At 44.2% G+C, this 15,300-nt stretch overlaps 1 protein-coding gene and 1 long non-coding RNA gene across 3 annotated transcripts; one reads left to right on the top strand and one right to left on the bottom strand.

The window, feature by feature from the left end:
* Positions 1-399: 399 nt before the first annotated feature.
* On the bottom strand, positions 400-12,617 carry LOC133505382 (cytochrome P450 2F3-like). 2 transcript variants are annotated; one of them, XM_061828568.1, is made up of 11 exons: positions 12,479-12,617; positions 11,460-11,559; positions 10,345-11,370; positions 6,484-6,646; positions 4,935-5,084; positions 4,200-4,360; positions 3,245-3,421; positions 2,879-3,020; positions 2,603-2,790; positions 2,382-2,523; positions 400-593 (listed from the first exon to the last, which is right to left on the bottom strand). In XM_061828568.1, the coding sequence occupies exons 4-11, from the start codon at positions 6,620-6,622 to the stop codon at positions 412-414; spliced, it is 1,281 nt and encodes a 426-aa protein (XP_061684552.1). In that variant the 5' UTR covers positions 6,623-6,646; positions 10,345-11,370; positions 11,460-11,559; positions 12,479-12,617; the 3' UTR covers positions 400-411. The 2 variants fall into 2 exon arrangements, with proteins under 2 accessions (XP_061684552.1, XP_061684553.1); XM_061828569.1 differs by lacking the exons at positions 10,345-11,370; positions 11,460-11,559; positions 12,479-12,617 and adding an exon at positions 8,126-8,305.
* Positions 1,542-8,300, top strand: LOC133505386 (uncharacterized). Its single transcript, XR_009796237.1, has 3 exons — positions 1,542-1,896; positions 7,775-7,899; positions 8,162-8,300. It is a non-coding gene; the product is annotated as an uncharacterized LOC133505386 (long non-coding RNA).
* Positions 12,618-15,300: the final 2,683 nt, after the last annotated feature.

Raw genomic sequence — 15,300 nt, 5'->3', positions numbered from 1 at the left:
TACTGTATGGGATTTATTTATTAAAAGGGGAATTCCTTGTTTTAACATGTTCTCTTTGCAGGCCCATCCACATACTCAACGGCTCTCTCTCGTTTCATTCCAATATAAATAACGTGACCGGGTCGTCGTACTTTCACCTTTGCATTAACAGCTGACCAGGGAAATTCATAATTTACGCCCTCCTTACATGTCTGACCTGCTGCTTCGTTTCATGGCCTTCAGCTGCTCTCCCCCCTCCCACCTGCCATCTGCAACATTGACTCCTTTTTTCTCTTCAAATGGGTTTCTATGTATTATTATTATTATATTGATTATTATCATAATTGAGTGCGGGTGACTCATAAACTTTGAGAACCCAAGTGATAAAGGGGAATAAAAAATGGTGGGATTGATGTGTTGTGGGTGCAGGTGTCATCGTGGCATGGCAACGAGCTGGTGTCGTCGAGGCATGTTGGTGAAGGTGCTGTACTCTGGGGTCAGGTCCACGCTGTCGGGACCCCCCGGGCAGGAGAAGCTGAAATGTTGCAACAGTGAGACCAGGAAGATGAACAGTTCCATGCGGGCCAGAGACTCGCCAACGCAAGCTCTTTTTCCTAGAACATACACACATACACAGGTCTTACTGGGCTTCGGTGGGTGTCACAAAATAGTTTGTACTAAATGATTATATCATATCTTCTATCCATCCATTTTTGACACTGCTGCTCCTCGCTATCGTCGCAGATGTGCCAGAGCCTTTCCCAGTTGGTTCTGGGTGAGAGGTGGGCAGAGGTCTGAATTGATGGTCAGCCAATCGCAGGGAACACAGAAACAAACAACCTTTGCACTCAAATTCACATTTATGGGTCAATTTAGGGTCTTCAATTAATCTAATATTCATTATTTTGGGGTCGTGGGGCAACAAGCAATCTCCACACAGGTGAGGCCAGATTTAAATCCGGCCCCCCAGCATAGTGAAGCAGCTGGTAAAGCGCTGGCCTCACAGTTCTGAGGAACCGGATTCGATCCCGGCCCCACCTGTGTGGAGTTTGCATGTTCTCCCCGTGCCTGCGTGGGTTTTTTTCCGGGCACTCCGGTTTCATGACCACAACCCAAAAAAACATGCAACATTAATTGGACACTCTAAATTGCCCTTAGGTGTGATTGTGGGTGTTGCTGTTTGTCTCGATGTGCCCTGCGATTGGGTGGCAACCAGTTCAGGGTGTACCCTGCCTCCTGGCCATTGACAGCTGCAACATTATTCACTTCAATGTCTAAACGAAAAAATAAATGTGAGCGAAGAGTGCGTCATCCATGCGCAAAGTTGCAAAAGTGTCATTCTACGATATCGAAGTGGTCGCCATATTGGCTGCGTCCTCCGTCCGTGACGTCACCCGGACATTCGCAAATGAAAAAACGCGGTGCACCCTAACTATGGGAGACAAACGCGCCCTTTTGACACGGAAGCTCTTTTCGAAAAGGAGAATACCACACAACCAAGTGAAATTACCGGGGCAATATTACACTACTGTTTCGAGCCCTCTGGGCAATATTACACTATTGTTTCGAGCCATATTCAGATGATATACAATCACGCGCAAACCGCCTCCCCGTCCGATCCACTTCTGCGGCGGGGATGAGCCATCGGGGATGAGCCGGCCGGTGTGGCTTATGAGAGAGCCGATCCGTCCTGCTTTAGGGGGGTGTTCACAGACGGTGCAGTACTGAGCAACACAGTCGAGCCGGGGCGCTTTATGCGTGCACGCGGCTGAGTTCTTCAGAGCCGCCCCGGTCCCCAAAGCCCGACGCGCAGCCTTCGCAGAAGCAGTGACCGCCGAACGCGGCGCCTCAACCGGTGTGGCTGATTTTCTGAGCCGTGGTGGCATATAATGGAGCCAAGCTGTCCTGCTTCTAGGGGTATGTTCAAAGCCGCCGCAGTACTTGTTGAACACTGTCGAGCTGGGGCGCATTACTGCCTACCTGTTATTTGGAACCGACGAAACTCTCGTCCTCTGCACCCGTGCAATACATTTTTCACAACGAACCAGGTTTCTTGCAAACTTATGAAGGCTAAATCAATTCTCCTGAGTGTTCAAGCAATGTCCAGCAATGCAATGAGCCGGCATTTTGGAGCTACCTTCGCGGAGGTAAAACTAATGGAAACAAACGAGTCCACAAGGGGGCGCCGCTGTCCTTTACGTCACTTCCTGCATCTTCTCAACAACAAATTCCTGAGAGGATTTTCACGGCGGGAGTTACAAAAAGCTGTATACGTCAAAATCATGTTTTGTGGTGAAAAAACACACGTGACCATATTGGCTGTGGGTTTTTCATTAATAATATACCAAAACCCATCCGGTTGACGACAGTCCCACTTTAAACAAGCCAAGCAATTACAGTACCTGATGAAAAAGGCATGAACGACGGGTTCTTCTTAAAGTTGCCATTGTGGTCCAGGAAGTGTTGTGGGTCAAAGGTCAGAGGATCCGCCCACTGCGTCTCATCTTTCAGCACAGAGTGCAACAGGGGCACGACGATGGTGTCCTGTTGGGACACAATAAAGACGGGCATTCGGATTCCAGGAACCGAAGCGGGGACTTCAGATCCTCCTGCTGAGGACTACCTTGGGAATGGTGTAACCTCGGAAGGAGACGTCATGGAGGGTGTAGTGTGGCAGGCTGAAGGGGGCGATGTCCAAGAAGCGCTGCACTTCGTGGATGACGGCGTCTGTGAAAGGCATGGACTTCCTGTCCTCCATGTTGACGCAGCGCTCTCGTCCAATCACGGCGTCGATCTCCTTCTGCATTTTCTCTGCACAAAACAAACACCTTTTTATTGTCAGCGTTGCCTCCATTCAACTTTTTGCGGATCACACGTTTTAGTTCCTGGGTCTTTGTACCTTGTACTTCAGGATGTTTGATGAAGATGCTGAGCGCATATCGGATGGTGGAGCTCGTGGTTTCGGTTCCTGCCATGAAGAGATTCATGACTGTGGCCTGCAGGTTCTCGTAGAAGAATTCAGTGGTCTTGTTGTGCTTCTCCTAAGTACACAAGCACGGTCACAACTGTTGCTGCGGATCTACTGCTCCTACTCTAACAATACAGTAAATATTTCAGAGTTTAATAGTTCACTCATGTGTCTTGTTGCCAGACTCGTACATGCTTTAAGGTATAATCTTAAAATCAATTCAACTGACTCAGTGCCATTGCCAGTGCCATTCTGTTCACATGAAGCACTCGGTTTTTGGGGTTTTTTTTTTCCGACCTGTTGGATACGGTTTAGGAAGCAGTCGATGAAGTCCCGGGGTGGGCCGGGTTCCAAGGAGTCCTGGTGCTGTTGGATCTTCTGATCGATAAAAGATCTCACCACCTCCATGTTTGCAAAAACCTTGTGCTGACTACCGGGTAGGCGCTCGATCAGCCACGGAAAAATGTTGTACATCTGTGGAAGAATCCACAGTCATTGATATAAACTCTACTCTGCAATATTTCAAGATGTTGCGCTTTCAAGCAGAATTTCAGGATGAAGCTGGAATGCACGACAACCAGGTGAACTGAATTAGCCCTTCTCGAAACTTTTGAATTCACGTTCAACATTTCATTGTTTCAGTACTTTTTGCACAACTTATTGTCAATGGCAAACATTCACAATTGAGGCTAAAGGAGTAAAACGTGACCATATGCGCTTACTTTGGTGCGGGTTCCGTTCCCACTCAACCATGTGTGAATGTGACTGCAAATGGTTGTCGGTCTCTATAATTATGCCCTGCGACTGATTGGTAACCAGTTCAGATTGTAGTCCACCTTTCGCCTGAAACCATCTGAGATAGGCTTCAGCGCCCCATGACCGTGACTATGAAAAGTAGCGTTGGGAATCAAATCCCAACCCCGCCTGTGCGGAGTTTGCAAGTCTTCCCCGTGCCTGTGTGGGTTCTCCGGGCACTCTGGTTTCCTCCCACATCCCAAAAACATGCAACAGTAATCAAACACTCTAAATTCCCCCTAGGTGGGATTGTGAGTGTGCCTGTTGTCTGTTTCCATGTGCCCTGCGATTGGCTGGCAAAGACTTCAGGGTGTACCCCACCTCCTGCCTGATGACAGCTGGGATAGGCTCCAGCACTCCCACGACCCTTTTGAGGATATGTGGCTAAGAAAATGGTTGGTTAATTCCTGTGGTTTATTTGTCCCATTTTTTGCTGATGCACTGAAGTATCACTTGCCTGCCCCAGAGGACTGGCCACAAACTGGAGTATTTTGAAAATGATGGCGAGCAGCCGCAGGAAGTCGGGGTCCTCATAGTCAAAGCGTTGACCGAACACCAGGCAGCAAATCACGTTGGAAACAGAGCAGCTCAGCAGGAAGGACGGGTCAAAGGGCGCAGCTGAAGAAGACGAGAAAAGCCAAAAAAGGAAATGGTAATGATGAAAATGGGATCTCACACATTAATGACATAAGCAAAGACATCAGGCGACTGTGTCACACAAAATTTCTGAAATCATTCCAGAAAGCAATATATTGTGGGAATGTGTAGGTTCAGGCATACTTGATGTTGTGGTTAGTTAAGTCAGGGGTTCTCCGAATTTTGGGTCCAGGGAACCCTTGCAGGGGCACATTTTAGCTCTTAACCCCCACCCACAATGTCAAAACCAATTAAACATAAGCAGCACCCCTGAGGTCCAGAAAATTGAAAAAGTTGCCTATTTGTGAGGGGCGGGGAACTAATGTTATCATTAAAATAACGACATTTCTCAGTGAAAATTATTTTATATCAAGTTTCAAGGTTATAAGAATACAGTTTCATTCCTCCATCCTCACCAGAGAAAGCTACAACACAACAACTTACTGTAAATTATTTTGAAGACATCAAACTAGAGCTCATGTACCCCCTGGGGTATCCTTAGGGTCCAGGGACCACAATTTGTGGGTGAATGCATGAAGTGGATTTCAAGCAGCACCTTTGTACGTCTCAATGTGGCCTCTCATGTGCTTGCTCTCTTCTTGGATCCACGCCTCCATGCCTTTGCGGCCCATCCCAAAATCCCGCAGGGTGGTCAGGGTGAAACGTCGAAGCTGACGCCACCGATCGCCGTTGCTGATGCCCAAACCTTGATTTAAAAAAAAAAAGAAAAAAATATTACATACAAAATAACAAAGATAAAACAACTCAAATCAAGCCAAAATATACATGATCCTTGATTACTTCTAACCAGGCAGTAAGAGCATTTTATGTGTAGCTCTTTTATCTTTTAAAATTTTGTTTCCTGTTTTAAATGTTTATTTCTTTTTTTTTAAATGCTTTTTATCATTTTGTGTGAAAAGTGCAACATCAATAAATTTGCTTTGCTTTGCTTCTTCTTTCAAGCATTTTCTTAATAATTTATTGCAACTTCTTATTGAAACGTTACAGTTTAGCTAAATAAATAAATAAGTTGTGTTTGGACATACAGGGACTTACAAATTTTATTTTTAGATACGAGTCATTGTATGGACGATATTTGCTTTGACTTGCATAAAAAAATGTTGCATTACAAACTGTCATGAAATTATTATTGTTTTTTTTTTTTAATAAATGTAATTGGCAGTGTGGAACAGTGGCCTCACAGTTCTGAGGACCCGGGTTCTATCCCAACCCCTTCTTTGTGGAGTTTGTCTGCTCTCCCCGTGCCTGCATGGGGTTTCTCCAGGCACTGCGGTTTCCTCCCACATCCCAAAAACATGCAACATTAATTGGACACTAATTGTCTCTAGGTGTAATTGTGATTGTGGCTGTTTGTCTCCATGTGCCCTGCGATTGGCTGGCAACTAGTTCCGGTTGTACCCTGTCTCCTGCCCGTTGACAGCTGGGATAAGCTCCAGCACTCCCCGCAACCTCGTGAGGATAAGCGGCAAAAGAAAATGGAGGGACGGATGTAATTAGCGTTTAAACATTTGAACACACACTGCAGAAACATCTCCACAGAGTATAAACAGCACTCGCAGGCAAATACTGTACTATATTCTTTATCCCCTGCATTGAATGACTCACTGATAAATTAAACCCTTATCTCAAGGCACCACTAAAATTTGAAAGATATAGGACCAAGGTAATATACATTAAATTTGCATTTTTGTATGGCTTTTGAGACAAGCTATGTTTCCATATTTGATGAAACCTTGCCACGCCAAATTGTCCCTTTCTATTAGCAGATAATTTTGCTAAAAGTCAAATCCAGTGAATGAGTAAAGGAGCAAATCCACATGAAAAATCTGCAACCAATTGACATCCACCGGAAGAGGTTTGAAATTATGTACCACATTATGTGCCACAACAAAGTACTTTGATTTCGAAGAGATCTATCAAATCAAGCTCCTCCCTTCAGTTCACCATAGTTCATTAGCACTAAGATTCTAGAAGATTGCAAAAAAGTAAGAAATGAGGAATGTCTTTTTTTTTTTAAGGTTCGGGTTTTCGCATTTCATGAAGGTAAACCTGTCGAGGCCCTGCGCTCTGACGGCAGAGCTCACCGTAGCCCCTGGTGGCTTTAACGAGAAATGGCAGCTGCATTCTGCCGGTGAAGTCATCCGCCTGGTCCACTAGAGCCTCTTTGACGGCCTCGTAGCCCACCAGGACCACCGCGCGCTGCCAGCCCAAGTGCACCATCATCACCGGCCCGTACCTTTCACTCAGCTGAAAATTTAAAAGAAAAAAAAAAAAAAAAAAACAAATATAAACACAGCAGTGGCTCGAGATGCAAGTTTACTTCATTCTGTGACGATGTACATAACTCTCAAAACAATAATCTCAAATCATCTTCCCCCAGTTATATGAATGGAAATGCTACTAATCCGTTCCAGCCTCCCCAAAGTATTTTTTGTGTTTTTAACAAGAAAAAGAGCACACCATAAAATGTTGCTTCACGAAAACATATAGTAATGACATTCAAGTAGAATGTCAATGATCAAACACTCTTTGATGCATTTTTAGAGTCAGTTCAATGGACATTGTACTAATGCTTCTGGTGTGCAAGCCAGAGCCCCTGGGGCCACTATAATAAAGACATACATTGCATATACATTCTTTTTAGAATATGTAATACTATAGATATTGGTGGTAAATATCTTTGATTAGGTGGCACGGTGGAGCAGCTGGTAAACCGATGGCCTCACAGTTCTGAGGTCCTGGGTTCAATCCCAGACCCACCTGTGTGGAGTTTGCATGTTATCCCCGTGCCTGTGTTGTTTTCCTCTGGGCACTCCGGTTTCCTCCCACATCCCAAAAACATGCAACATTAGATGGAGACTCTAAATTGCCGTTAGGTGTGATTCGGAGTGTGACTGTTGTTTTGTCTCTATGTAACCTGCGATTGGAAAAAAAATATTTACGAAAAAAAAATATTTTCAAGAAAAGGGTGACGGTTAAAAAAATAGTATCAGATTAAAGTTTAATTCTTTGAGGTTAAAAAATGCAACACAACATGAAAATATCTGGCATTATAATTTTATTTTAGTCAGATTTTTTTTAAAGCAAAACTCAGATTTTACGAGTAAAAAGTCTGACTCTTAAAGCGTTGTTGTTTTTTTTTCATGTCAAGGCTCCAATTATATTATTTTTCTGGGAAACGTGACCAAATTAGTCACTCAATTATTTTTAAAATCAGATTATTCAGACTTTAAAATCACAGACAGCAAGTATATCATGTTTACCACATTTAGCTTTCAGATGTTATCAATTTCCGGTGCTTCGCTGAAAAGAGAATTCGCTGCTGGACTGTACACAAATGAATTCCCTTTTGTTTTTGATCCCAAATCCCTTCAGGGTGAGTTTTGAAGCAAACTTTGACGCGCACGAGTCGGAGTCTCCTCACTCATCTTTGCAAAGGCGACCCAATCAATCGACCCGATCAATGATGACCTCATGCCAACCTGACATCCGCTATTAAGGTAAAATAGCACATTCGGTCAAAACAAATGTGATTAATCTCATTTAATGTGATACATGGATAGTTTTTCCAATTATACGCATTCACGCTTTCATTTCGACAGCAATACATATTACACAATTTCAGTTATTTTCAAATTCACGTTTTCAATTTTGTCAGAAAATCATTTTTTTTTTTTTTTTAAAAAAAGCATATAAAATGAAATCACTTTAGCTGTTGCTTCTCACCTTAAGGAGGGTTTTATAAGGAACATGTTTGTCCAGCTGTAGCAGGTTTCCTACGAGAGGAAGGGCAAACGGGCCTGGTGGAAGACCCCCCCCCTTCCCGCCGCTCTTCTTTTTGTCGACGAGCAACCAGAGTAGAGCGAGCAGGGCGCCGACTAACAAGATCGCTACACAAACCTCCATTATGCTCACATATGTGAATTGTTCCCAAATGGCGGAATAATTGCAGGAATGAGCTAGAAGGGGCAGGTCAGTTTGGTCGTGTGACTCCCGTTTGCACCTTCACCTGCTTTTCAACATAACACAAGTGAAATTTGACCTTTGTCAACATGGGCCAAAACTTTGCTTTCACATGCTACGGAGCCCTCAGATCGTTTAAAATTCAACCAATTAAAATAAATAAATAAATAACACAAGATTCAAGATTAAAGTTGTGAAAGATATGTTCTTATTTTGAATTTGAAAAACATGACAATATTCTGAGAATAAATTAAATTTCTTGGCACAGGAGGAATTTGAAGATAACAATATTAAAGAAGTAGGCTTTTTTTCATCTACAAAAAAAAATGGAGATTACATGCATGTTTGAGAGCAAGCTATTGTTGTTATTTAAACATCCACCCATCCATCCATTTTCTTAGCCACTTATCCTCACGAAGGTCACGGGGAGTGCTGGAGCCTATCCCAGCTATCAACGGGCAGGAGGGGGGGGGTACACCCTGAACTGGTTGCTAGCCAATCGCAGGACACATGGAGACAACAAGCTGCACTCACAATCACACCGAGGGGCAATTTAGAGTGTCCAATGTTGCATGTTTTTGGGATGTGGGAGCAAACCGGAGTGCCCAGAGAAAAAAACCCACGCAGCCACAGCTTGGGTTGAACACAGGTCTTCAGCACTGTGAGGTCAACGCTTTCCAGCTGCTCCACTGTGCTATTACTATTGACACGCTGATGTTTTTTGTAACTTGCTGATCAGAAGGTAACCTCTTGCCATTTTACTTACTACGACGGACCTGCAAGTTCAGCCTTGGTCACTTCAGCGGAGTCGGCCCAAAGACAGTTGGATTGCTATAAAAATGACTTGGAGTCAAGTCATTCACGAAGACAGCACCTGTGCTGCGTAGCTGATGGGGGCAGGTTAGCCTTCCTACAGATGTTTGAATGTAATCTGCATTGCGCTTGTCTCAAAAGTCATTGCAGGTGCCTGCTTATAGCCACAAACTTTACAAACGATAAATCAGGATAAACGGAGACACAACATTAAAAATGTGGAAGTCGCAGATTCATTTGTGAATTCGAAAAATATAATATAATTTGTGGATGTGAAAAACACGTGTGTGTGTCCACATCATGTCAGCCTGATCCTGCGTGGAATATACAGTACATGCGTCAAGTGTAAACCACGTTCAAGCGCTCCACCCAAGCACAGGATTATGCTGTCTTCCAGTAAAATATGGTTCAAGTCTTATTTTTTCATGTATAATAGCATGAGACTAAAGTTGTCATTTTTAAATCTAAAAAAACAAGGAGCTTTACCAGAATAAGGGCTTCTCTTCTAAAGGTGTTATTACTGGAAAACCGAAAGTCAGATTTTTGTGAGGAAAAAAAAAAAGGTAATTTGTCGATTCAAGACCAAAGCGGCTTAAAACCTTTTGAATAAAGAGAACTATATTTTAGGAGATTATCCCGTGCACTGTATTTATTTGAATTAAAAAAGAAGTCATATTTGGTGTGAGAAAAGTCACTTTTTCAGGGAAAAGACATTCAAACATCACACCACACAGGAACAGTGTTCTTTAAATGGGTTTAAACATCCAAACAGTTTTGGAGGGGAAAAAGATTGGATGGGTAAAGGAACAAAGAGGCTTAAAGGTTGTTTTTGATGTCCTTGACCTGCCTTTGGATCAATGAGCGCTTGATCTGATTTCCGCCGTCATCATTTCACTCAAACAAGTCTGTAAGATGAGAGCCAGCATGTGACTCGGTTACATAATGCAGGAAAATATGAAAGAGACACTAAGGATTAAAGCGGCAGTGCTGGATGGAAATTGGAATTGTGGGCACGTGCGCAAATAACTCAAGTTGTCGCAAAACAAAACAATTTTATTGGACGGCATTTCATAAAAAATGTTCAGTGGAAACATTCAAGGGCGTATTACAGTGAGGAGACATCGATAAATGAGAGTGGACTGCATGGAAAGAAAAAATAAGCAACATGCCTGGTAGAGAGCAGCAAGCACATCTTGCTTCACAGTCGATGGGTCCTGGGTTCAAATCTTGACTTGTTTTCTGCAGCTTCCTCCCACATTCCAAATACAAACGAGTTAGGCTCATTGAAGACTCGAAATATACTTTAAATAGGCATGAATGGGAGTGTGAATCCGAGTCTCAGCGTCCATAAGTGTTCCTCAGTCTGTCCACCCAACCATCATCGTTCTCTTGTTGTGTATCCACCCTCCTTTCCAACTAATGGTGGACGTTCTGACCCCATTGTGGATCTTGAAGGTGTGTGTGTGTGTGTGTGTGTGTGTGTGTGTGTGTGTGTGTGTGTGTGGTGTGTGTGTGTGTGTGTGTGTGTGTGTGTGTGCGGGGGTCTGATTGTCTTGGGTGTGGCTGCTTAAGGGGGCTTGCCAGTTGGTGGAGCACCATTGGACTGCCCTGGGTCCCTTGGCATGCTGTACACTGGCTGGCTCTCTTCTGGGCCCACTTTCGATTGATTGGGTGGGGTCCTCCGCCTCCGTGGGGCAGGCACTTGCATGTGTCCGCTGGTACACACCCCTGGGACTCTTTCACGGGTGTGGGCCCACTCACTTCTTACAGCAAATATCTTGGGAATATGTAAATTGCATTTGTGTCCCACCAGTTATACTTTTACGATTTACTTAGTTAATCCTAACACATTTCGGTTGTATATCCAGATTCCCGACCCTTGTGCCGCATTCTATCTTTTCCAGTCCCTGTCCTGTCCTATCTGGTCCTGTCCTTCCTCACAGGGTGTAGCCCTTCCCCCCCTGGCAATATACATTTAATGTTGCTTTGTTGGTGATATGTAATGATTTATTTATATTGTTTTTTTCTGTTTATAACTAGTGCGCTGTCTTTGTTTTCTTCCCCCTCTAGAAATCTTTGTTCTGTTCAACTGATAAACTTTCAGTAAACATCACAGAGGAAGCCTTGAAACTCCATTGTGACACAATAAAACTGCTCAGGCAGCAATGGGGTACAGATACGCCTCCAGATCCAACCTAACAACCAAACAGGACAAGCAAACGAGCAAGCAAATAAATCAATACATACATACATAAAATCGACACAAGGATGATGAAATATTTACTTGAGGAGCATTGGCATGTAGACCATCATTCATTTACGACTCATAAGGTATTAAGAAGAAATCCACAGGGGGTCCATGAGCCGTAGTCTCAGGCTTGTATCTTTGAAAGCAATGCATACCGCATGAAAAATAACAAGCAGAACAAATCACACACTCCTTTCTAACGTACTTTTCAGCTAATAAAAAGTTCTTATATGATTGTGAAGGATCATACATGCATACATCTGACATCACTGGTGGTGATTTTATTTTTAAAGGCAGTACTATTTTATCCATCCATCCATTCATCCATCCATTTTCTCTGCTGCTTATCCTCATGAGGGTTGCGGATAGTGCTGGAGCCTATCCCAGCTGTCAACGGGCAGGAGGCGGGGTAGACCCTGAACTGGTTGCCAGCCAATCACAGGGCACATGGAGACAAACAGCCACATTCTCAATCCCACCTAGGGGCATTTAAGGGTGTCCGATTAATGTTGCTTGTTTTTGGGATGAGGGAGGAAACTGGAGTGCCCGGAGAAAACCCACGCAGGCACGGGGAGAACATGCAAACTCCACACAGACAGGTCCAGGATTGAACCCAGGACCTCAGAATTGTGAAACCAATGCTTTACAGCTGCCCCACCGTGCTGCCACTATTTTATTTTATTTAAATTTATTTTATTTTATTTTATTGTTGTAAAAATTGCGACAGATTTTTTTCTTGAAAAAAATAAGTTGATTGTTATAATATTATAATTAATTTTTTGTAAAAAAAAAAAAATCCTCTCCAAAATTTGCATTTTTTTTTCATTCCTGTGGGATTTGTACTTTGGCAAGGGGCAAAGGGGGTTATTCTGATAATCTTTCTAAAATTATATCTAAAATTTTTATTTCATAAAATGGCAGAATTTTTTCAAAACACTCAAATGTTTTCCTTGGAATAAAATGACTTTATTTTCTTAAAAGTAAAACTTTTGTTATCACTAAATTCCAACCCTTTTTGACCAATTTTGTCATTTCTGTGGCTTTTACGGGTATACCTGTTTGGCTTTGCGATGATATTGGACCCCAAAAGTTGGCGAACCCGTGCTTGAATGGGCTGCCAACACGTCTTTTAAAAGGCAAAACCTCCGCAGTCAAAGGCGTCAAAGTCCGAGTCGCCCTCAAAGTCGAAGCTGTTGAAGTGCGTGTCGGAGTCGACGTCCTGGCCACAGCCGTGAAATGATCCCCCTGCCGGCATTTCCGAGAAGCCCCCAGAGCCGGCGCGGACCATCTCGGGCGCTCTGCCAACCAATGGTGACGACGGAGAGCAGGAGCTGAGGTAGCCCATGGCCGAGGAGGCCGCCGCTCCCCCCATCAACAGGCACACAGCCCGCACTGCCCGGGCGTCGCTGCTGTTGCCATGGCGGAGACAATCCGACACCCGGTGAGGGGGGGCTACCGAGACACTGCGCTGGGGCCGCCGTGGTCCACCAACTAAGGGAAAGTGAGAAAAGTCATTTTTAACATAATTTCTTATCAAGATATTGCCACATTTGTCAACAAACAAACAAAACTTGGGGTCATTTACTGGTGTAATTTGTCATTTTGTCTAATTATATCAATTTTTAATTTGATACAAATCATAACAATCATCTTGAGAATTTCTTTCAAATATGAAACCAAAAATGAGCCAAAAATGTCCAAAATAGCAACTAAATGTTTAATTTCAGACATGGAGTCCTGAGACTTTTTTGTGACTCTTTATGACCAACGTGCCTTGCGGATTTCACTTGGATTGCCAATCCAACTTTTGGTGAACTAAAACTTGACCCAAGTCTGAAACCCGAAAATGTCTGAAATCTGACCTTGACTCTGACTTCTCTCTCTCAGGGAGCCGCCCCTCTCTGTGACGTGGGCCGACGGCGGCGGGGTCCCCTCGTCGGCCCGGGGTGACCCCGGGTCCGTGTTGGCGGTGAAGTCGGGCAGCGGGTCCCGGTCGCTGATGCAGCGGGTGATGCTGCGCTGCCTTTGCAAGGCCACGGGTGACATGACACCCTAGAAAACGACGCCGAGCAACACGGTTTGTAACAGTTGAACATGACACACACTTTCAAAAAAAAAAAAAAACACTGACCTCTCTCACTTTCCTTATCAGTTTCAGCCACAGGCTGTGGAAGGGAAAAAGGGACAAGTCATTGGATTTGAACAAGATTTATGCTTGGCTGTGTTCCTTTGTAGGGAGCCACCATTTGTGGATAAAACTTTAGGTGTCACAAAGAGGGACAAAGCAGATTGTGTCAACATACAAGGGTGAAAATATCCAATCGAAGGAGTGTTTTTCCTCGTTCCAATGTGTTTGTTTAATATAGATTTAAAATTAAATTTTGTCTCAAAGTACTGATGGTTTTGTTTCCTGTTTTCTCTTCAGGGGTTCTTTGCCTAGCGAATGTTGCTAAAATATGCCATTTTTTAAATTGGCCAATGAGGTAGTCACAATGGCACCCTGGGAATTCTGTCTAGCAACAAGTCAGCACGGAACAGGAAGAAGAACTCGAGCAATTGTGTTGAGCTAGATCATGATCGTGTGTTGTCGTGACGACAGGTAGCCCGCTGTGAAGTGGTTAAGTACGTCTGCCTCTCAAGTGGTTCTGGGTTTAAATCTCGTGTAGTGTGGATTTTGCTCATTCTCCCTGTGCTTGTCTGGGTTTTCTCTGGTTTCTCTAAAATGTCCTCAGCTGTAGTTATGATGTGCAAGGTTGATTTGGGCTTTCCTAGTCTCTGCTATGGTGACGACAGGCCCAGAGATCAGAAATGGAGAGATAGCTGTTGCGGCAAGACCCACGTGCAGTCGTCCGGGTTGTCGGCGAGCATCAGAAGGAACTTGCTCTGCTGAAGGATGAGGGCGAAGCAGCAGTCCCTGCGGCCCCCCGCTGGCAGCCTGGGCAAGTCCAGGATCTCGCGGCCCTCCACGATCAGCTCGCAGTGGCTTTGCAGGTCCACCACCTGGTCGGGCGGGGACTCGCCGTCTCGGCACACCAGGAGGCTTCCCTCCACGCTGAGAACCACGTACTTGTCCTTCCACTGCTTGAACATGAAGCCCCCTGCAACAGGAACAGACTGACCACCAGGAATGTCTGCAGATACTTGGATATGATACTTGAGGTTCTCCTAGTTTTTGGGCCCTCTTGTATGGGAATTAATTTTTCCTGGCGCCTCGTTGGGATCCTAACGGCTATTAATTGACCCCTCCGTACAGGGCACTTAACCACGCCTCCTGAAGTCACGTCACCCCACTGTTGCTAACCTCAGACAAACATAAGACAAAATGGCGTCGCAGGAAGAAAAGTCGAGAGCGAAACTGTCCGATTTACCAGCTGATTTCTCACTCGCATTCTTAGCTAACAGTGAAATATCGTTGAAAAGCAGACAGCAGTATTTCAGCGAGGGGTATTTCAATGGTATTTACATGCATATCGACGGAGAAACCATCGACATTAGCGCGAGATCTTTCCGGAGTCAGAGGAAGACCGAGAAGCCACATAATATAATATATTATAACCCAAAGACAAATTCGTCATTGACAGTTTCCTATTTTCGTGTTACATATCACACTTGTGTGCAGAATCTGTATGTGTATCTGTATACCCGTTTGTGAACCACCGTATGAAGGAAAAGAAGAAGGGGAGGCTTGATTTACGAGTTGTTTCTCTCATTTTCTTTGTGTAACGTAACGCGCTCCCCTCAATAATTATTCTTGAATTAGTGCCGAACCTACATAAGTCCCGACCGAGTACGACAATCACTACTTTAGTGTCCTCAAACATCCTTCCTTCAGTCTTGGTGTCTCTGTGCACGTCGAAGGCTTTTAGGACTCGCTAGT

Source organism: Syngnathoides biaculeatus, chromosome 8 (genome assembly GCF_019802595.1).
Source record: "Syngnathoides biaculeatus isolate LvHL_M chromosome 8, ASM1980259v1, whole genome shotgun sequence".
NCBI lineage: Eukaryota > Metazoa > Chordata > Actinopteri > Syngnathiformes > Syngnathidae > Syngnathoides > Syngnathoides biaculeatus.
The sequence above is the reverse complement of the archived record's forward strand: the minus strand, read 5'-3'. Positions and strand labels throughout refer to the sequence as shown.

Bases quoted from the DNA above. Each gene is read 5' to 3' on its own strand.
- LOC133505382 (XM_061828569.1), bottom strand. From the start codon at position 8,305: ATGGAGGTTTGTGTAGCGATCTTGTTAGTCGGCGCCCTGCTCGCTCTA. The intron at 3,422-4,199 runs GCAAGTGATACT...ATTCTTCCACAG, and splicing joins TGGCCAGTCCTCTGGGGCAG to ATGTACAACATTTTTCCGTG. The intron at 594-2,381 runs GTACTGTAATTG...TGTATGTTCTAG, and splicing joins GTTCATGCCTTTTTCATCAG to GAAAAAGAGCTTGCGTTGGC.